The sequence below is a fragment of the Acyrthosiphon pisum genome, chromosome A1, assembly GCF_005508785.2.
Source record: "Acyrthosiphon pisum isolate AL4f chromosome A1, pea_aphid_22Mar2018_4r6ur, whole genome shotgun sequence".
Classification (NCBI taxonomy): domain Eukaryota; kingdom Metazoa; phylum Arthropoda; class Insecta; order Hemiptera; family Aphididae; genus Acyrthosiphon; species Acyrthosiphon pisum.
The window spans coordinates 105,996,697-106,020,907 of record NC_042494.1 but is presented as its reverse complement, the minus strand read 5'-3'; the positions used below and the strand labels follow the sequence as shown (position 1 = coordinate 106,020,907).

Sequence of the window (24,211 nt, the reverse complement as noted above, 5' to 3'; positions counted from 1 at the left end):
GAAAGGATTCAAACCATAATATATGAATAACATTTATTGAATATGATACATTTTAATAAAATAATAATAATAATACAATAATTTGTACAGAACAATTGCATTATATATAAAAATAACAGCTAATCTTAGATATGAATCAAATGCATTTAAATTCTATAATTTAGAACAATTGATCCAATTCAGGTTTTAAATAGTAGATTTGAACTTAATAGTATTCATTTTTTTTCTTAAATAATTAAAAATGTAGGAATTTTAAATTTAGTTTTGAAGAAATAAAATCTAAAGATAAGATTATTATCTTTAGATTTTATAAGAGGTCAATTCACTCTAATTTTTAAATTAACGGAGTTACACGTGTTCTGCTGAGCGTAAAATTTGCTATGTTACGCACTTGTAAGACGGAGACAACACATGCGGACATCACGTCCTCTTAATAAAATTATTTGCTTAATAAATAAAATGGTAAATATAAAACTGTTTTACTAAGTGCAATGTACATTAAAAGTAAAAAGTATATAATATCTATTATTTAATACATCATTAACATATTATAATTACATACTTTTATAGCAGCTATTCGAACTTGAGGACAAACATCAACTAATAAATCCAAAAATGCATTTTGTTGTTTCATTAAAAACCTTGAAGATACTTCTCGACCTTCTCCTCTTTTTTCCAACGGATAAGCTCTTGCTAAAATGTCAGTAGCATTACATCTGACCACACTAAATTCACTCTATTCAGGTACCATAAATACAAAAAAATTGTTTTAAAAATAAAAACATGGTTTTACTCTAAAATTAAAATTGTAAAGTATACCGTTAACTGTCTCCAAATAACAGGAGCATATAGCTTAGTTATGACTTTGCTGAACATTAAATGTTTTCTGTGATTTTGCATACTTTGCAAAAGAATTAAGGCATTACGATAAGCATAAAAAGCTAAACCTGTACGCCGTAAAGTCAGTGTTTTGGATATGAAGTCAAACATTTGTTCTTCAATAACCTGTAATGATATACATACTGTAGAATTTATAATCAATATTAAGATGCTTATAAAAAAATTACTTCTCTTATGGTTGAATTAGAATTTATCCACGCCATAAAATATATTTCCCCATATGCTTCAGCTTCTGACCTGTTTGCTTTTGGTATATTTTGTCTAACTGTTTGATGAAATTTCTACACGAATAAATAAAATATATTAACATTACATTTATGTGATATGAGATGAATTTAGTTATACCTATAATAAGCAGTGGCATAAGTATTTAAAAAATAATAAGTAAAATATATTTATATAATGTAATTTATTAGTTTTTGTGCATAGAATGGCAAATAATCATATAAACAACAATTTTTAAATTGATGGGTTGGTGGGTAGTTTTATTATAAATTAATTGTTCCTCTAAGAGAAAAACGTATATTATGCCACTACATATTATATAAGTATTGGTCTCAAATTATTTGTTACTTAAAATATTACGAGAAATAGTTGTTGACTACATGTAAATATATCTGCTATAGCCAATTTTCCTGTTTCAGTTTCCAAAAACAATGGGCACTTCATCAATGTCTTTAAATTGGAAACAAATAAATTCAATCCATTTAAATTGGAAGGTAAATTGCTCATAATTTTGCAAAATTCCCACACTAAAGTAGATAATACTTTCTACAACATTCAAATAAAAATAATACCAATTATCAAAAAACAAATTAAATATTGTGGGTAGGTACCATAATCTTACCATGTCCGTTTTTTTTGTAGTCACTTTAATAGTATCAAATATATAATTCAAAGTGAAAACAAAATTTTGAGTTAAAACCAAGTCAAAATTGTAAATATTGTCAGATCTTTTTTGTGTTGTTGAAGTAGTTACAAATTGCCAGAAGCTACAGCACATTTTTACTATATCTAATTTGAACTAACAAATATTATTAAAAAATGCAACAAAGTATATTATGATATTCAACTAATATTCTATTACCAAGTAATATGCACTTAAAATTATAAATTACTGCTTGAAAATGTTAATACAACAGTAATTTAATACCTAAAATATACTTGAAGTGAATAAAAGAAAAATTATTAAATAGTAGACGATTTTAACTTGACTTTTAAGTAACTTTGGAGATTCTAATAAAACAATTTTAAAATATAAGTTAATTTGATGATTTTGAAAAATAAAAATGCTCTGTATTAGGTACTTACAGCATTGTATTATAATTTATAACAGATATTTAATTACTATTTAATATTGATGTAGTAATAATAGCTCATACATAACTATAATATTTAAATATTTACCTTATACTTGAGATTTGTAGGGTAAAAAGTTTGAAAAACCATTACGGTCTTAAGTAAACAATCATTATCATTTACAGGTAATATGTCGTCATCAGCGCAAGTAATTGTAAAGTTGACGAGGTTTAAAATGGATTGATAACATAACAATAGCTCTACATCTTGTGCAATATTTTCAACACCCTGATGTTCCTTAATGAAATCTTGTATCAAAATACATAACTGATTGAAATCGTTTTCATCTAAGTCTTTTAATGAATTATTGTTCTAAACAAATACAAGTAAATTAAATTATTTTTTGCTACATATTTTATTAATAAGATCGGTAGGTAAAAGTGTATGATAATATTTATACACTTAATTTTATTAAATACATAAATACGTTATTAAGAGTGCCGAGTGTTAAATGCTAATAGGTATCTATTATAAATCACTAATAAGTGGCAAGGAGGATCACAAATGTATCCCCATGGCCCATAGACCTAGCTTTATATCTATATATTTTGAAAATTGCAATGATTAAATTAAAATTATTATCTGTATGAAATAAAACTATCCTCCTTGAAAATCTTCTGTTGCTTATTGCTCAGGGGCGTCATTTCACATTTTTTCATGGGATGCAAAACCAATATTGAAAATCTAAAGTAATACCAGTTGCTCGAGTCATCCAATGAATTTTTTTCAACACACTTTTAGTGTAAATGTAGATAATTTTATAGAAATTATAAAAAAACAAATAATAATAATTTTGTTAGCAAAAATGTTTTTTAGTTTGTTTTAATATAATATTATAATATGGATCACCACAGCTATAATATATAAAGCTTCATATAAAAATATCTATAAACCAAATTATATATAATTAATAAGTAATGTATATTTAAATATAATTTAATAAATTACAATTTACAATAAAGGAAATCTTCTAGATTTTAATTTAGCGAAACTATCAACTGCTTCATTAAGATCTAGTGTATCAGCTTCTTCTTTTTCAATTGCCATAACCATTAAATCACTTAACCTGTTATCTCCCATAGTTAAGCGCAAATAACTTTTCACTCTTTTCAATGTCGAAAAAAAGCGTACATTGGAAGCAGTTCTAACAGGCAATGATAAAATTATTGTTATAGAACTATAAAATAACTATAGTTGTATTGGTGATCCACAAAATATTGTCACAAATCAAAAAAAAATACAAAATTATTGTTATTTGTTTTATATTATAATTTTATGAAAATATGATCTCCACAAAAAGTGTGTTGAAAAAAAATCATAGGATGCATTTGCATACCCTTGCATCCACAAATGACCCCACTGTTATTGCTTGTTTTAATTGAATGATTTAGTATTAAGTAAGTTTTTGACCAGGTTTTCAAATTTAAAAAAGATTTTTGTAGTACCCTAAGATTAAAGAACTTAACAAATGATATAAAATACCATATTAATATATGTTTATTAAACAATTATATCAACATATTATATTGATATCATAAACATAATATAAATAATATTAAAAATAATTATAATTAAGGAAATATAAAATAAACTAACTAGGTATTTCAGCAGACAAATTAAAGGGATTTAGCATAAGGTATACCTTCTTTGAGTAACTTTAACTTTGACTAGAATGGATATAAAAGTATCAATAATCTGTCATAATTGTATTCAAAATAAGTTTTTGATTTAGCACCTGAGGTACTATTAGCAAGATGCCAAGGTCCATAACAGGTATTTATATTTATTTAGTACTTTGGAATTATTAGTTTAAGGATTTAGTTTTTAAATTCATTATGTTTTAAGAAAAGTATAGATTCAAAAAAAATAATTTTACCGTTATTTTTAATATGTCCTTTATTGGTTCTGGTAATTTGTTGCATTCTAGCAACTTAGCTTTAATATTTTTGTATGATTTTTCGCTCATTTTGATGCCTACTGTCAAATTCAACACTTTTTCATGACTAAAAAGTATATAGTGTATTAGTGTACAAAATATTCAACATTTGATGAATAAATGAACACAAACAAGTAAACTACATAAAAATGTCATACGATGCATAAGTTCTTTAAATTAAATACTATTGTAATATTACTTATTAGTAGCTAAATTATTGTCATCTTTGTATAATATTTCACATTTCATACTACACCAATAGACACTATAGAAACAGTATAACCAGTAAGTATAAATCACTAAAGTCTAAAACACTAAAATACTAAATAAGAGTTAAGACTACGTATCACTGTATCAGATCCCAGATAATAGAAAACAAAAAGTATAAACAATGTTAACATGATATTTAACCGCCATTTCGAGTGACGTAATCATAATATCCGCATTGATAATAGCATTGATTTTGCATACTACACGTGTAGCAAGGTGTATTGATAAGGTGTCGTCACTCTGGACCCCTATACGTATACACTCTTGATTGAAAATATTACCACAGTTCTATAGTCACCAGAGCGCGCTTCCTGTCCTATGAAGGCCAGTTTTTTCATACTGTTAAATGCAAAATGTCTTAAAAATTAAGAATTAAAATGATATTTTTTTTTAAATTTAAATTAGTATTTACAAAAACATTGAATAATAAAAAGTTTTTTTTTAATCAAGTTGGCATAATAAATTGGAGCATGTAATTACAATGATTACATTTGTATTTTAATCATTTGCAATATTTTATATCGAGTAGACATCAATTATAAAATATCATGAATGTCACTTCTTTGGATATTTGCATCCTTCTTAAAATCTTTAAATTAAATTCAAACTAAGTTAATTAAGTTAATTATATTTAATAATAGTTGTATTTGATAAAAAGAAAGTATTTAAATACATGTATACAAATAATTTAGAACATAGAAGTCATTATGCAATGAAAAATTTTGAATTTTATTCCTTAAATCATAATATATTTTAAATTTTCTATAGTTTTGGTATACTAAAGTTTTCGTTTTTCGGCCTCTTTAGGACATATAGTGCTCCCGGTGGTGACGACTATCTGTAGTAAAATTTTCAATCAAGTTTTCAAACTAATGACGACACCTTATCAATACACCTTGGCGGGAGTTCAAAATTGTAATGATACCAACCTCTGTTTTTTTTTAAATTGATATAAAGAAATATCGTATTATTGTACTCGTAATCAATGTCTGGGTTAAAAATTTTATTTTAATATTATTAATTATTAATTATATTTATTATTATAATAGTACATTAGTACCTATAAATTATTTAACATTTAATTATTAAATAATTTATAATTTTAATATAAAATGGATCATAACTATGCTCTTCAAAGTATGTATTTATTTTTCTTTTATTAATTTATCAATTAAATAAAATAATATTTGTTTTCTAGTTCCCCAAGAAAATATTCTATTTAATAATAGTGGCGACGAAGAAGACTTTGATGGTAAATTGTTGAGCATAAAATTTTAATGATATTGTATTCTTTCTATAAATTATTCACTATTAATTCATAATTGCATGATTATTTATTTTTATTTAAATATGATACCATTTGTTTTCTAGTTCCCCAGGAGGATGTACAATTAATTATTAGTGATGGGGAAGATGAAATTGATGGTAATTTTTTTCAACTGTACATGGTTTTTTTTTCTTTATATTAAAAATGGTGAATAGATTTTGTCTTTTTCTGCCATTTTGTATAAGTATTTCATAAAAATAATTTTTTTCAAGTTCTTAAAAACACAGTAATCACTACGACAACTCACAAGTCAGTAATTGTAGGTAAGTGAATATAATCATAAAATCTATTATCTAGGGACGTTATCCTTATCAAATCAGAGCGACGATTAATAATATTAATTTGTGATATTGAGGTGATCAGCTGCATGGTATAAAAACGTGAGTCCGAATCGCACTTGGCTGGTTTTATCATATTACCTATATGGCTATACCGGACACTGATTACCAAGACCAAGTATACCCTATAACCTACCTATTAAAATGACAACCACCCCAAACTTTTTGGTGGTTCAGTGAACCACAAAATGCATGATTGGCTCCGCCACTGTTAGTGGATTACACTTCGATTACGCTTAACCCACTGATTTTACCGGTCGAATTCCGTTATTTAACCTGTGATCAACAACTATTGCTCATCTATGTAACATTTGAACAACAATTAATACACTTAAATACAATTTAAATCTAAATCTCCATTACGACTCGTATAAAATTCGGCCTTCGAGCGACGGGTGGCGTACTCTGGTGTTAAATTATGAATTACTAAACTGCCGTGATTTTTTGCGTCAATATTGCATCATTGAAAGATATGGGAGTGGTGTCACCTTATCTTCTCTATATCGTGATCCAATTTAAGGTGATTTTAAGGAATTATACTTTTATTTAATACATTACGAACACAGGGTAAGAAAATGCGCAAATATTTTGAGGATTTATCTTTATTTATCTTTATCTTTATGATGATCATTATCAATAAAAAAAAAGTCTACCAAAAAGTCAAATTACATTTTTATAATTTTATGAGCGTTTGAAGTTGATATTTTTACGACATTGGATATTCACTCGATTTCTGATGTACTTAGGTAGCGATTTTCTTATTATGTTGTAATTTCAAAAACAAATAACTGTAGATACTTGAAATTTACACCATATGTTTATCTTATTATTTTCTATATTTGATAAAATTTTCAAAATATTTTGACTCGTTTCGAGTTGTTTACGCCCATTTTAAAATTTCATTTTTTTTTTAGCTTTTCTTTTTTAAATGACAATGAAATTGTATTTTTTGGGTAAAAAAGCGTGAAAATGTAATACAAGGTGCCTAATATGTTGTTACAATAATACATAGGCACAATTTCTTTTTATAAGCATTTTAAGTCCAAATTTTGACAACATTTATCAAAATCTCGATAATTATCAATTAGTGTAATTAAAAAATTATAGAATGTTAAATTTTTATAACTAAGGATTGAAAATTTAAAACAAAGATTCTCATAAATAGTTCATACTATGACGAAAAAAATCACAATAACATCATAAAATATACATACATTTAGGCTGACAGACTGCGCGCGTCTTCCCTCAGAATCGTTTTTCGTATACAATGATATATAATATTGAATTTAAATTTAATACCATCCAAAAGTTACAGTGATCTACTTGTAACCTACTGTACAGCAGAGCGGTATCCACTTACCTGCATTTTTCTTATTATTTCTAACTGCAACTTTTATATCAAAGGTTAAATTTCAAATTATAAAATTATTTATAATTATAAAATTCAAATATATGCGGGATATTTTGTCCAGGAATGTTTAATCAGGAATAATTTGGCTTTGGATATTTTTTTGAATAAAACGAAATAGTATTAGTTATTACCTACTAATTTTTTTTTAATTTTATAATACTGACTATATCTATATATACAAAATTACTTGTCCTGAGTGATTTATCATCGCCTAGCCGGAACTACTAGATCTGGCTGAAATTTGGCATATAGATAGCTATTAAGACGTGGGCGTCCGCTAAAAAATTATTTTTGGAAATTCAATCCCTTTTTATTTTTTTTTTACTTTGTTTATTAATGGTTGCAGGTTATATATGCAAATTATTTCACAAAGCTGGGTACAATTACGCCAGTTTGTCTGTAAAAATAAAATAAAATAACCCCCAAAATATATTAATATATAAATATTACTACTGTATACAAATTGTTTTTCAACTACAAAGCTGTAGGTACTAATATAGGCTATATTTTATCTTCCACTTTGTTGTGTCCGCAATCTACCACATGTAGATTGTTTACCTGGTAGTATACTGTTCGCATAACCATATAAGTGAAGCTCACGGTCAACGCCACGCTGGATGGCTAAAAATTAAAATATAATATGATTTTGCTTCCACGCCTATCCCTATCAATTATCATACACAGCGAATTACACCCAAAAGAAGTTAAATAATCACAATATTTTTCATGGGCAACGCCGGGTTATTCAGCTAGTTATAATATAAGAGACCAACATGTAGGTATAGTGTATATTATACCATCAAAACGATAACAGAATAATCATTATTCTCTTGGATAAAGGGATAAGAATGATAAGGTACAAGTATAATTAACCTATAAGGTAAAAAATCAATACCTACATGTATTTGTAGCTTTTATTTTTTATTTTAATTAATGTAAAGAATAATAAAATGCATAATGTATTTTAATAATACAACTAAAAACTAATTAATAATAAAAATTTAAAGTAAATAAATGTACAAATTATATCGTTTAAATAAAATTATATAGTAATAAACGTATACGATTTGAAATGCTTGTTTGTAATGGAATGCATTTTATAATAGTATTATCATAAACATTTCTCGTATTATACTTTAATTAAAATCTCTAAAAATTAAAACATAAATACAGAGATGGAAAATATAATAATTTGTTTTTCATTTATACATAATACATAATTAGATAATAATTTTTTAACAAGATTAAAAAAATTGACTAAAGCTCGAAAATTGTTTCTAAAATGAAAATGAAAATGAATGTACAACAAAAGTAGTAAACAATGAGAGTATAAGTTCGACGTTTGTTTTTTTTTATTAAATTTAGTTTTTTTTAAAAAATAAAGCAATTCTATATTTTTTGTTGAAGTCAAATGTACAAAAAACATGCTAAATATAATATATATAATAATAAGGGCACACTATATTAAAATATTATTAACATTATATTTAAACTTTAATGATCACAGTAGCAACGTTTGTGATTTATATAATATATAAATTACAGTCGCGATAGACGAATCTATATTATAAACATTGTTTGCACTAGTCTATAGCCAAAAGTGTCCGTATAAAAAACAAATGCGCCTAATAAAGTAAAATATCATAAAAAAAAGAACATTTCTGTTGTATTATAACGAATCGATGTGTAAAATGACCCCACCGATCTAAAAACTTATAGTGATAGTTATTATTTAATTTTTTTCCATTTTTTATTTTTATTTTATTATTTTTATAAGTCTAGTACCTGTAAATGAGAAAATTCGTCAATACAATTGAAATTGTTGTTTAAACATAACTATCTTTATTATAATATGCATACTACCTCAATCTATGTAATATACGAACTGATCCTCATAAAACATAATATGGATTATCGTTTTTATAGAAAGAAATATAAAATACATTCATGATGTGGTAGAAATAGTTACTACATAAAAGTATAGTTATTATACTCGTGTTTAAATAAAATGATTTATTTTTGTCGTATTGATTAAACGAACATTTTATAAATATATAGTTTAGAAGATATACGTCGAAAAAAATTATTTTTATAACCACATATCAGGTTAAGCTAATAATATGATTATTTATTACTAACTGTGTTTAAAAGGCACTTATTTAGACCCAAGATTAGAGATTGCTTTACAAAATGTTTTTCCAATATTATGCATTGGTCAATTCATAACAAATCAAATACCCACTATTCAGAATGATGTTTTTAAAATTTTAAAACAAAAAATGTATGGATTTTTTTCATATCCGTTCCACAAGAAAATATTTTTTGAAAAAAAAGATAAACATATACCTAACGTGATTAACGCGAAATGTAATCGTGTTCATATAAACTTTTTTCCTGTAGGTACTCAGCTTAAAACGCAATGTGCAGACTGTGAAATGACTCCAATAACTACTATAAACTTATTTGTAAACAGAACATTTTGGTATCTATTGTACTACCTATCTATATTATACCATCGAATAAAAACAATTTAAGAACTCATAGACCATAGTACCTTACACTGTTTGAAAAAAATATTCGTTTAGGTAAAAATATCAGAAACATCTAAGTATATAGGTACTAAACGTATTATTAAATATAAAATGAAAAAAAAACAGTTACGTAAATAATAATAGTTATCCCTTAAAAAGTTATAACCTATTGTCTTGTTTCAGGGTACACAAACATAATAGGGAGCAATAGAACAGTAAATTACATTAAGTATTCATACAAAAAAATTATTATTTTATTTATTTCCGATTCGTAATTGAACGTAAGCGGGTTGTTTTCATTTGTAGATGATAATGTTGAAAACACTGCAAAGTACCTATACACATGAAGATTTTATTTCGAATTTAGTAATTGTGAAAAAATGTACCTAACGTAGTCAACTTCTTATTTGTTAAACTCGACAGATAAAACTACGTATATAAAGTTTTAAATTATTTTTATTTTTTTAAAAATCTATTTTTTGTTAACTCGTAATTTGTATGATATTCAATCTAATATAATAGTTGATTAAAACTATATGGCATTATTGGTGTTCGAATGAAATGAGAACATATTTTTTCTAAATACATAGGTAGGTAATAATACGGTACACTCAATTTTAACTTTTATTATAATAATTATTACATATTTTTTTTAGAATTTTTTGATATAACGTTTTAAAATTATCCTTGTTATTGGAGTTTATTGGTCCCAATAAAAAAAGAAAATGAAAAAAAAGTATTCTATTATGAAAAATAATATGTTTTAATTTTAGTCTTATACTTGATTGTTTAATTTTCAAACTAATTTTGGTCACTGTGCGAGCCGGGAAACTTTCAGGGATACGGTTTAGATACAGATTAAAATAAGAAAATATATTTCATATAAATAAAGAAGTTTCTGAAACTTATCGATTTCGAAATGTAAAATAAAAACAAACTGGGTAGATGTTGATTATATTAAGGGTTTGGGTTTGTCGTTATTATTATTATTCGTTTGAACACCGAGTAAATGTTTTTAATTATTGCTTTTTTGAATTACTATCAAATAAACGTTTGAAGAATGTTTACGCTCTGCCACATAAATAAATATAATTTCAATAAATAACAGATTATTTGATTAAAACTATACCTAACACCTATAAGCTCAATTTGTTTTTACCAACTACCACATATCAATATCCATGTAACCCTAAGAATGTATAAAATTCGAATTAATTAAGCCTAAAGGAATCACCAGTCGTTATATAAAAAAAAACTAATAACTAAATTTTATTTTATATTTAAGTGTTTATGAGAGATATTTATTTAAGTGATTTACACTAAATTACTGCCAAAGCATATTTTAACATTTTATTGTTAGAATAATTAAATATATTTATAATATTAATTCAAGTACGATTTTTGTATTAAATAGACATAGAAAAATAGTGTTTTAGATTTATTTAACGATAATTATATTTAAATATAATATATTATTAATAATTTTATTGTGCATTAGCCTAAAATTAGGTTCCGTCATAAGAATGCTTCAAACAAGGGTTCTCATAAAAATATTTATTTTCGTCTAAATATTATTATTATTGTTATTATTATTATTATTATTATTATTATTATTTGTCTTTATTATTACAGTTTTTGTCTTTCAACAACCAATAATGTTGTTACGTCATCGAAAGGATAAAATTACCAGATAAAGCTTTTTTTAGTCAAAGATATGTGTACATTAATTTTGCGTGACTGTAAGAAGTTTGTTTTGTTCCTTAATAAAATAATAACATTGGTCGGGTGATCTATGAAAAAGAGACGTTTTGATATTATTTTAAAACGTTTAAACTTGTTCTTCTAAGGCCGGAAACTGTTGTCTGTGCGTTTGGACGTTTAAAAGGTACACCAACTGGTCCAGCTTCTTGTCCATAATGGATAGCTAAAACATAAAACAGGGATGGAAAATGTACTGAATATATAATCAATCCAAAAATAATCAAATTATAAATTACGCTTATGTGGTGTTGAGAAGGACTCCCCCCCCCTAACTGACAAATTACATTTTGTAAATAGTGGATATGGCCAAACAAACAAAATATTTTCCAAGTTTTTATTGTTTAGATAATTAAATTTTACCTGCTGTTCTAGTCTATACAAACGAGCACCAATTGTCATAGGCTTAACATTGCCTGATCGGTCAATTCCTGCCAGGTAGCTTCCTGGCTTTCCGAGCGTTTGATCTAACCTTCTTTGTAATTCCTGAAAAAAAAAGATCGTTAATAATGAGACCAATGTTCACGCGGAATGTACACATATAAATTAAAAATGGTCGTTTTTTTTTGGAACCTATAAAACCATTAGTTTTGATAGTTAATGTTTTAATATGGACAAATCAATACATATTTAACTATTAAATTGGGAAAACAGTTACGTAAATTTTAAATTTTAAATCCCGCATTATATAAGAGACTGAGTGAGGAAAAAATAATAAAGCAAGAATTAAAGAATATGATGAACTGAGGATAAATAACATTTAAAAAAATTATTAAAGTGAGAAAACTGTCACGTTGGAAGAAAATAAATGGATAGTTAAAAATTATATGTAGAATGTCAGAGATTGCAGGAGAAATACGAAGAATACAGAGAAGGGAATAATATGGGACGATTGCAAAGGTAGTAGTGTATGTTTAAAATGAAGGAGAGGGAATGAGGAAAATTTTTGGCGTGATAATTTTGAATTATAAAACTTAGGGAGAGAAGTTATGGATTATCTTGATATTACCATTATTACCAAGCTATGGTATCATGTCTTTATACCAAGTGTTAAAATGAATCAGGAGACTTTCCCAATAGCCGATTTATAATTTATCAACTCTATTTTTATAATATTGGACAAAAGTTAAACAGGATATTGGTCTAGTTGAAGGATAGTACAGGGAGGATGTAGCTTTTACCTGTGAGTCAGCAGTCTCATTACCGGAGATCCTAGTGTGACCGGGTTAGATAATGGTACTGTATGATATAATTCTATTCTGTGAGCGTATGAATTAAGAACCTGATTATGATAATAAGTGGTAGGCGAGTGATTTAAAAAATATTTGAGGTGAATGCTTGAATTAGAATCTGTTTGCAAGGAAGTTATAGAAGATGTCAGGGTGAAGATTTTCTGATCTTTTAAGTAGGAACGGGCTAGCCATCTAGCTTTAACCGATGTTAAAGGCGAGCAAATTATTTCTACTTCAATAGTAGGAGATGTGGTGGATTTTAGAATTCTGGTGATATACTATAGGCGTGGTATTTGAAGGTTTTTGAGTTTATTACAATGTGTGAGAGAGGCTGTACATTAGAAGAATACCCATAGTCTAATTATTTCATATGTAGATGAGAAATAAATAGATAGATTTAGAGTCATATCAAGCATACCTAGGCAATAGATTCGAAAAAAATTAGATGATCGAGAAGAAAATGTTTTGAGTTCTTCTGTTAGGGGAACCAACGAAGTTTAACGTCTTAAGTTAAACCTAGGTCATTATGATAATTGACAAATGGGACAAATGACCTTTGATTGTAATAATGGGTCAATATTATAGTAACGTAAAAATTAAAGCTTAAGAGGATGCCTCACTCGCATATGTTGTCTTCGTCTTACAAGTGAGTAGCATAAAAAATTGTACGCTCAGAAAAATACGTGTAGCTCCGTTAGTTTAAAAATTAGAGTAAATTGACCTCTTATAAAATTTAAAGGTAAAATTAATATCTAGGCAATCAAATAGGCTTTTTATTATATTTTAATTTTAAAGCGAGTTATGAGTATTTTGAGATGTACAAACAATTTACAGTTTTAAAATACTCATAACTTGTTTACACGTGTTCTGTTGAGCGTACAATTTGCTATGTTAATATTATAAAACATGTTAAAATATTAAGTTAGACTAACATATTTCACTATTTATAAACATATTTATGTCAGTATTAATACCTTAATCTATTCGATATTATAAATTATAGGTAAAAAAAACTATGAATTGTTAAAAACCGACGAATAGAAAAGCTGTAGGTACCGATTTCAAAGTGATTTCATAATATTTCAGCGATTTAAAAAGGATAATAAAATTATATAGAATACCTACATGGTCAGTAGGTTTTGTTATTGGTTTGCTTTATATTATTTAGTTCATTAGTTTAGAGGATTATAAAAAGTAGTTTACTTTATTTATTTATTATTTAACCCACTTGTCGACAAAATAAAATACCACATGGTACTTATAGTATACAATATTATATATTTTGCTTAATTGCTTATATTATGCCAATAACATATAAGCATGAGTGTATGAATAATGCTTAATAAATGTAACTAATTATAATTTTTTTTTGAACTTTGGTGTATAATTAGAGTAAATACATACAAATTATGTATACTTCATAAATGAATAATTTATACATACATTTATATTAAAAATATAATAGGAGAAATACATGGATTTTGAAAATCTATGAACAAATACTATAAACATTGAGGAATATTCCTTAAAAACTATATAAATATACTTCGGAACATCTAAAACTTAGTTTTGTTAAAAGCTATTAAAATTTTGTTTTTTTCATTAACAATGTAACAAGTGCTTGTTGGAGATGGAAGTGCTGTTAAAGAGAAAAAACGCATAAAAGTTATTTTTTTAACTAAAAATTTTAATATTAGTTAATATTATGAAAGGGATAATTTACATTTTTAATATACTATTATATATACATGTATGTATTGTTGTATTAACTATTATAGAACTATGCATAAGTGTCGATGAAAATCTTGAAAAATACCTACTTTGAAAATCGGTTTCTCAGTGTAACTACTTCAATTAATGGTATAAAATAAGTTCAAATATGTATTAATTTAATTATTTTTTCTACATTACCACTTGTACAATAGAATGATACATAATATAGATACAAATAGTTTATTTGTAATATTTAATTTCTTATATATTTTTTTTAAAGATTTTTGAAACACTGCAATTTTTTTTACCTTTATTCGAACCATCATATTTAAATGACCTTGGCTGTATTGTTCGATAACATCACGTACATCGTATGGTTTTCTAGCTTGTTGAAATTTTCTTCTGGCTACAAAATATTTGATCTTTCTAATAGCTCGAATAGCATTTTTGTGTACGTCGGTTAACCTATATAACAAATATTAATTTAAAACATATTTGAATTTGTTTTAAATTTACATAAAGGTTCTATGTTTCGATTTAATAACTTTGAGATAGCAAAAAATAATTATAAAGTCATTCAAATTTGTATTTTTCACTAATCTGTAAAATCGTTAAGTAGTTTCATTAAATAAATACTTTTAAATGAAAAGTTAAATGAACTTATTATCCGTTTTTGAAGTTTTTGATAAAACCAGTCATAGGACCTACACTTAGTTACTCATTATCGCATTATAATAATTATATTTTTATAATATCATACTCGCAAATAATATAGGTTCTTTTGAAGGCGCATGATATCATAGATCAAAATGTCTAACTCACGTGGTCACTCGCTCTGGTTCCATTTCCAAGTCGACTTCGTCGCTTGCAGCTTCCGTCACGGAACTCGTCTGGCTGACATATCCTCTAGCTTCTCTTCTAACACGATTTGGAGTGGCTAAACATAACGGAAAATACACAAAAAATAACGATTATAACAATAATTATAATACAAATATTAGGAGAATATATAATTAGAATTATGTAAATTTAAATAATATAAAATTATTATTATTTATTTTTAAATTTAAATTTAAAATTTACCCATAAAAAATGTTCTTCTTTCATATACATAAAAAAATGTAAATGTACACATATTATTCCAATCAAATAATTAATATTAATTCCAGTGAAAATGTATGTAATATATAATATATGTTATACAATAGGTCAATACATTAAGTATTAACGGTTATTACAAAACAACTTTGAATATTGTACTGACATAATTTTGGAAAATGTATCTGAAATCTGAAATAATTTTTGACGGTAAATTATCCGAAATAGATTAAAAATAAAAGGATCGTGAAATATCATTTTAATATTATGTCAAAAATTATATATTTTTTAACATTGCAATATTCATAGTTTTTTTTTTTAGTATCCGATGAGTGATAAATTATTGTTAGTGACATGTTTTCTTTCATATATGTAGGGAATTTAAAAATGATTTATAAATTATATGTAGTTAGTTCAATGGAGACAAATTACATAGTCTAATAACCGAAGGAATGATGGAAGGAACACGACCAAGATGAAGACCAAGAACAAAATAAATAAACCTAATAATACAAGGCACCTAACCTAACCTCCTCAGCAGATAAAATTTATGGCGAATGACAGGGAAAAATGGAGAAAGCAATTGTTGTAATTGCATTTAATAAAATTAGTCTTCGGATTGAAAAAAAAATAGTTATTACATTATCTTACAGAATCAGCTTTAATTAAATGATATTATGTAATTTTAAATTAACATAATTTTTTTTCAATAAATAAGATGTTACCATATTGAATTAATAATTTTAGATTATATTTTATAGAATGAAATGTTTCTTGTATGCAATCTATTAACATTTAATGTTTTTATAAAAAAAATTAAAAACTTGGTTGACACTTCACACTACTCTTGGTCCCACCACTATATTCCATAAAACTATTAAAGTAACGTTTTTAGTTGTGACGTTCATAATCGAGTATAATATAAATAACTCGGTACAAAAAAATGTTTTTTTTTTTATTTTTAATTTAAAAAATATTTATTTTGTAATATTTTATACTACTTAATAATTATAATAATTGACCCAGAAAAAAATCTATGCGGCGCAACTTCCCCTTCTCTCCCCTCTGTGGATGCCCTTGCCTCTAATTTTAAATCACCCCAATTCACAACATCGTAATAACCCGTACAAATCGATTGGTGGGCACGGCGAACGCGTAGGTATAATAATTATAATAATAATATGTGTGTGTATACTTACTCGCTTTGGGTTCTTCTATGTAGAAAACGACTTCTCCGTCACTTTCCCTTCTGGGCGGTGGGGGTAAAGTTTGAGCTTGCGGGCAATCCCTATTATTATTCGTCGCTCCGGGTGTGTCCATTTTGCTTTTTGATCTCTTCCGCTTCAAGACGCTGGCGCGCTTCGCTACTTGCATGATCAAAGACTATACACGCAACACGACATGGAAACATAACGTATTATTTATACTATTGTACCGCAGTATTTGGGTGTAAGTGACTAACTTTACTCAACGACGAGTTATCTTTCGGGTGTCCCGGTTCCTTGATGTAAATGTCCCAAGTGGCTTGGCTGTTGAAACATTTATCCGCCGCGTAGCACCTCCACAGGCATTGTATCAGCATCGCGGCCGCAGGTATTTGCCGGTTGAAATGCTTCTGCCGTTGTTTTTGCTGCACTTTCAATGCGAACCCAGAACCCAATATGCCCTATAATTATGCAAAACTTATAAAACGGTTTTAAAACATACGATAATATGTACTATACACAGTATACTCCCCCACCCCCCATCAAGGGTTGTACTTGCATCAAACAATAAAACCCCTACAAATCGAAAAGCAAAATAAAAGTATAAAATGTAAGATATCTCATTTTTTGAATTGTAAAACAGCTACCTATCAAGAGAAATATTTTTTTTCAATAACCCATTTAATTTAATTAGTTTAGTTAGTTTAATTAAATTAAATGACGAACATTCTGTATTTTCTTTCAGAGTTTTTTTTTTATACATTTTAAATCTGATTATAAATCATAAGTTTAGCTTATATTATTTGTATAACTTATTTTATGTTATACAAATTATGTATTGCGATTTTTAAATATGGCTATTATTTTTATCTATGCTGTTCATACTGGTGGCTATTTATTATTTGATGTTACAATAAATTGTATGTATTTAATAATTTTGTTTTAGATTCTGAGAGGAGCGATGAATGTATTGATTTTACAATGTTTTTTTTTGTGTCTGGCATCACCTTTTTGGGTAGCTAAAATAATTTTATTTTCTACTTCATCATCCTTTTTGGTAGAAAAGTGAAGCCAGTTGATACTTTGGGTTTTGTTTGAAAAAATTGCAAGTAGTATACAAAAGCGTTAGGAAGAAGAAAAAAAAAATTAAGGAAAAACAGGTATTTTTGCGCTAAACTGGTTTTTGACAAAATCGATTTAGTTTTTTTGGATGTAGTTTATATAATTTTAATATATAATTTTCCGTAGGTACACTATGAAATTTTCAAAATATGTTGACTCTTTTTGAGCTGTTTATAGCCATGGAGATTTTTTGATTATTAAAGTTTTTTTTAATTATAATCGAAAACTAATTTTTGGTTGTTTAAATTAATTAAAAATTTAATACAAGTTTTATCATAAGTTTTATAAAGTTAACAGAAAAAAAAAATAACTGTAAACTCAAATTAAATTTTTATGAGCTTTTTCAGATCAAATTTTTACGATACTGGATATTCACCCTTAAACTAAAGATTCCTCATCGAACGATTTGCTTATTTTGCTGTAATTCAAAAAATAATTACCGCAGATACTTGAAATTTTCATAAAATATTTATTTTGTAATTTTTTATGCATGATATAAATTTTTTCAAAATATTTTGACTTTTTTTAGTTATTTATAGAAATTTAAAATTTAAAGTTTTTTGTTTTTATTCTATAGTTTAAAGTAATATACTATATAGTATATACTCACGTCCATCTGTTAATATTATTCAAATTTTGATTTTAAAATGTTTTGTACACATTTTTTTTTTATCCTACTGATAAAAATAATAAAATGTACATGATTTCAAACAAAGTAATGCATTGTATTGGAAATTAAAAAAACAAAATTTGCAAAACTATATCAGTCTGAAAAAAAAATGTCATTACAATTTCTAAAAATAATGAAATTAGAGTGCACTATACAATTTGATAAATAAGTGGGTTATAGGTAACATTCATATTATAGGACATTTAAGTAGATACACAATACACATTGAGTAGAAATACATAATTTTAAACCAGATTGAATCTTATTCACTACGGCCTATTTGCTTGGATATAATATTCTTATTCAGGAATTATTGTTACTGGACCATGAATAATATTCTAAAACTCAGTTTTTTATAACAACAAAAGTAATCACAAAAATGTTTTTCAAGTTTCTGACTACGAAACATGGCTTTGAACTTTAGTGGTCACTGGCTCACTGCTCTCATGTTTTTTGAAATTACAGACAAAATAAGAAATAAATAGTGTATTGAACCTTCGTTTTCCAAAGCAAGTGGTTTGTTGAGAAAAACATAAAACAAATTATTGTAAAACCAAATAAGAAAACTGTATACTAATTTAATTGAACTAAGCCACTCGGCTTAAGTAATTTAATGTACCTATTTAATTAATAATATTGTAAATTTGTACATGGATTTGGATTTTAGAGTAAGTACTATATACGTAAGACAAGACTTTAAAACAAAAATTAAATATCCCAATGTCAAATAGAAAACAACGATGGCTTATAAATAATATAGGTACCTTGATACTTATACACTAATGTTATACTTATATATAAGTATTAAGTAATTAAGTAAACAATACATGGCTAGCGATGATAACTGTGATTGTATTTAACAGTATAAAATACTTGTAAATCGTATGGAATATCTTTGGCAAAACCTTCATGCAATTCAGATATAGGTACTTATTTATAGATACCTATAGTTAAAAAAATATTTTTTTATGATGATTAAATGCGTATAATATAAATTACCTACTATAGGTAGTAGGTATCTTTCTTCCGTTTTCCTAAAATCGACGTCTGGTCAAATCATGATTTATAATAGAATAGGTAGGTAGTTAAATGCATAAAAAGTTTTAAATTCATTTTTAAATATACTAAAATATGAAGATTAGGTGTTATTTTTTCTTTTAATTTATACACGGCAATAATTCATGTTTGTAAGCGGCATTATGGGAAAATAATGCTAATTCTTAATATAACTTAGGTAAATATTATATACCACCGTTTATTTTTATTTTTAATTGGGTATGTTTTGAAGTAATTTAACGTCATAAATTTCTACAATAAAATATATAAAACTTGATTTTGACTTTTTTAAAGGGCTGAAATATTAAAATATGTGTATACAGTATACTTAAAAATTGTAGTTACAACATATTATTGCCACTGTGCTTATATTTTATAAATTATACATTTATCACGTCTATGAATGATGGACATTTTTTATTCACATACAAATTTCATTTTTTACAAAGCATATAAAAATACAATATAAGTAGTTATAACTTAAAATAAGCTGCAAATAGATGTTTAATTTTAAGCCGGTTGGATTTTCTTAAAGAAAAAGTTTCATGTATTTAGATTATATAATAATAATAATAAGTTTATTTTTTAGCAAAAACAATATACATTTACATAAATACGTTAGATATGTATAGATTGTATAATAGTTATAGATATATAAATTATAATTTAATATTTACGTTTGCTTATCTAAATAACATCAGCTGTATTAAATCCTAAGTGTTACTAAATACTAAAGTATTTTCTGTTAAGAAGTAACAAATAGTGAAAACAGAACCGAGTTTTTCATCGATTTCATATTAATGCGTACGTCTGTGATAGTACTGTCGTATTCGTCCACAAAGATTGAGGATGTTTTGCACTGAATTTGGCAAGTTAAGTTTTCTAATTTTATGCTGTTTATGCATATAATTGTGTATAATTTAATGGTTTTATGGTGACTTTAATTTAGCAAACACATAGTGAAATTCTCTAAACTAAGCTTAGTTCTGGAATATAATGGACATATTTTTCGGTTATTTAGTGACTCAACATTTTTAATCCATTTTTATCAAAAAACATTGACTCTAATATAATCTATAAATTAATTATTTTATCGACATGTGTTTCTCAACTAATTCTTCCATTATTACATAAATCTGTGATTGTCACCATCCTATGCTCTCCATATTTTCTTGTCCCTGTCCGACTACTTATTCTTCAATCGTCTTGAAACGTAAATATAAAAATTTTAGAAAAGCTCATATTTATTCAGCTATTGAGGATATATAGTAGTCTCATTAAATTAGACGTATCTCTGAGATTTATAATGTCGTTCGATAAAACGGCTGATGTTAAAAAATCGGGTACTTTTTTGCTGATATCTTAAATATGTTCTACATTATTAATTTGAAAGTCAATGATTATCTTATTATTAAAAAATAATAATAATAAGTTTATAATAAGCCTAACTTGTGTAGTGTGTAGAATATCAATATTTTAAGCTTAATTTTTCTTTTTGTTAATAATCGTTGTTATCTATAATATTAGTTGTACATAATATACAATTAATATTATAACTAAAAGCCATTCAGAATTTAAAACGTAAACATTAAAATAAAACAAAAGATCGAGATGACGTAGAAATAGATTTCCTTGCATTTTTTCAACAATGCCTACTGCCTATATTGTATTTAACTATATTATATTGTAAGAGACTGCAAACGCACAGAATAAGATTATACATATTTGTTGAGATTAAGAATTCTAGTCGTTTCGTAATGTTTTACAGATATAATACGTAAAGAAAACAGCATTGAACTAAATGACTTTCCAGTTTGTTCGATATAATAATGTGTCTTGCGGTAACTATACGACGGTTATTCAAAAAATAAAAATCGTTACTTCGCTAAACTGTTACGAATCTGACATGGCAGTGCAACAATATAAACTTATCTAAGCTTCAGTTTATCAATCAATGGTTGATCTCTTAAAATAATCATTTACATTACGCTGTGGAATTATTGAGTAATTCATGATGACCTGCGTAAAATGAACATATTTATTTTGGTGGGGAGACGCTTAAAAATTTCACCCATTAATCGCGGGGTCGAATCCCGCAAATTGACTAAACTATAAATTATATATTATACGGTGTAGGCACCGATGGATGAGGGATGATGTTTTAAATAATATAATATCGTCACGACGTGAGCTAGGTTAATTTCCTGCAGAATATTTAGGCTGTCCGGGGGCGAGGGTTAACTGTTTCACAATAATATGTGCACGTATATTGTGTATAATATGCAGAACTCCATAAAATATTTTATCTACGATGCCATGTACAACGGATTTATATTGTCCTTATCGCGGTACACATGGCGTAATACGATATAATGTATACACAACCCTATATTATTATGATTGTAACTATATTACTATTACGAAATGATTAATTGATTAGAAATCGTGATATAGACACACGGTAGGTATATTATAATGGTAGTATGTATCAATCATCACATGACGTAAAAATATATTATCACTTATTATTTTTTTTATATTATAAGGTAACCGGTTAATTTGTGACAATGGTGCGTTTGAGAGGGAGGCTTAGTTTTTTAATTTTTTTATGATTGTATCTATACATTTGTCAAATTTGCATAAAACAAAATGTATAGGTGCTGATTAATGCGAGGCGTGGAAGAAATGCACTCGTCTTTATCAAAGAGTTAGATAAAAAATTGAAACCCTCTCCTAGGTGAGCTTTAGATCAAGCTACTGATTTGCGTGGTGCATGATGTGTGTTACATGACTGTCAAGTCTCTATAGTTGAAATGTGGTTTTCATTACTTTGTCCACAAAGGTCATACGGTCTCGCTATATTCCGGATATTCCACGTTGCTCGAGTTCAATACTATACAGGTACCTACCTAAACTATAATAATACATATATTGTACACTGCCAATAAAAATACTTAAATTAAGTATTTATACCTAGATGCCTTCACATTTTTTATAACATTTTTTTTTTCTTATAAATCAACTGAACCGATTTTCATGTTTTACGTTAATTTTATATAGCATATTATTTCTACACCGCATCATTTGGTGGGACTTTAAAATATCAAAATGTTTTCTCTGTGGAAGTATTTGATTTTTGGTTGAATATGATTCACAGTAAAAATACATATCATTATATGAATTCTAATTTTTATTTTTATTTTACGTGATTAAAAATAAAATATAAAATGTATATTAACTAAAAATAATTATTAAAGTATTTGAAATGTAGTATATTTGATTTTAAATACAGATACCTACTTCGAAAAAATATATAAAATAATACTTTTTTTTCAAAAGTATTTAAAATACATATTTGATTACTTAAAATGTAATTGAATTCTTTTACTCAAATACTTTTTCTACAAGTACTTTACAAAACCGTTAAAAAATATTTTACATCCCATTCTAAAGCTTTATAGGACTGTTAGAACACAATATGCCAAAATATTATACTTAGAGTAGGTACCCACCAATTACGAAAAAATTTGACTTAATTATGCGTATATTATCGGGCGGAATTCAGCCATACATAATAATATAATTCCACATCTGGAACTAACTAACTCCTGAATTTACATGCACCCATTTTATAAGGTCGACGACTACTATATTAATGGTGGGTTCTATACCTACCAAACGATTTATCATCATCGCATCATTAAATTAAATTTTAAATAAATACAATTAATAATCAATGTAACGCGTAGGTACTTTTATTTATTTTTAATTGAACCTCGTTATTTTGGAAAGAGAAAGTGTTTTATTTTATCACATGGCGAGTTAGTTTAAAAATATAGATGTTAAAATGTTTTATACGTTATACAAGCATACGGCTACTAGGTAGATTATGTGTGCTGTGTGTATAATACATAGGTAGCAGGTACCTACTGTATAAATTTAATCAATATTATTAATAGTGTAATTGACATTATGCGCGTGCCGTAAACATAAAATGTTAAGCAATTTAATTTCATTAAATACTCTCCTTGTAAAAAAGCTTAAAGTTCACAAAAAAATAACGTTTCACGTTTTTTTTCGTGATATAAAGGAGTTGAGATAGAAAATGCAGTTAGTTATTCTTTTATTTCCATCATAATATTTTAATTAAGCAAATTCCATTAGTTTCGTGGTACGGTCATTTCGGCTGAGCAAAGTACTTATATACACATAAGCCAAGTAGTTTTAATAATATTTCCTCCATTAACTATACGTTTTGTCAAACGCCATTAATTTAATTAGTATT

At 26.3% G+C, this 24,211-nt stretch overlaps 2 protein-coding genes across 9 annotated transcripts in view; both read right to left on the bottom strand.

The window, feature by feature from the left end:
- The window catches only part of LOC100165333 (condensin-2 complex subunit G2), a 12,885-nt gene extending 8,353 nt beyond the window's left edge, over nt 1-4,532 (bottom strand). Inside the window, exons 1-8 of one of the 2 annotated variants that reach the window (XM_016803742.2) lie at nt 4,395-4,532; nt 4,136-4,262; nt 2,308-2,571; nt 1,748-1,924; nt 1,486-1,671; nt 1,068-1,181; nt 820-1,005; nt 563-736 (exon numbers count right to left, since the gene is read on the bottom strand). In XM_016803742.2, coding sequence (XP_016659231.1) covers nt 563-736; nt 820-1,005; nt 1,068-1,181; nt 1,486-1,671; nt 1,748-1,924; nt 2,308-2,571; nt 4,136-4,262; nt 4,395-4,444 — 1,278 coding nt within the window. In that variant the 5' untranslated portion in view covers nt 4,445-4,532. Of the gene's footprint in view, nt 1-562; nt 737-819; nt 1,006-1,067; nt 1,182-1,485; nt 1,672-1,747; nt 1,925-2,307; nt 2,572-4,135; nt 4,263-4,394 lie in introns of those variants that run through there. The other variant, XM_016803743.2, reaches the window with a different exon arrangement.
- A 5,696-nt stretch (nt 4,533-10,228) lies between these two features.
- The window catches only part of LOC100161209 (potassium voltage-gated channel subfamily KQT member 1), a 263,780-nt gene continuing 249,797 nt past the window's right edge, over nt 10,229-24,211 (bottom strand). For all 7 annotated transcript variants that reach the window (XM_029487960.1, XM_016803745.2, XM_029487961.1 and 4 more), the window contains 6 exons: nt 17,336-17,539; nt 17,073-17,256; nt 15,598-15,712; nt 15,084-15,240; nt 12,194-12,316; nt 10,229-11,996 (listed from right to left, as the gene is read on the bottom strand). In XM_029487960.1, the coding sequence (XP_029343820.1) occupies nt 11,901-11,996; nt 12,194-12,316; nt 15,084-15,240; nt 15,598-15,712; nt 17,073-17,256; nt 17,336-17,539 (879 nt within the window). In that variant the 3' untranslated portion in view covers nt 10,229-11,900. The remainder of the gene's footprint in view (nt 11,997-12,193; nt 12,317-15,083; nt 15,241-15,597; nt 15,713-17,072; nt 17,257-17,335; nt 17,540-24,211) is intronic.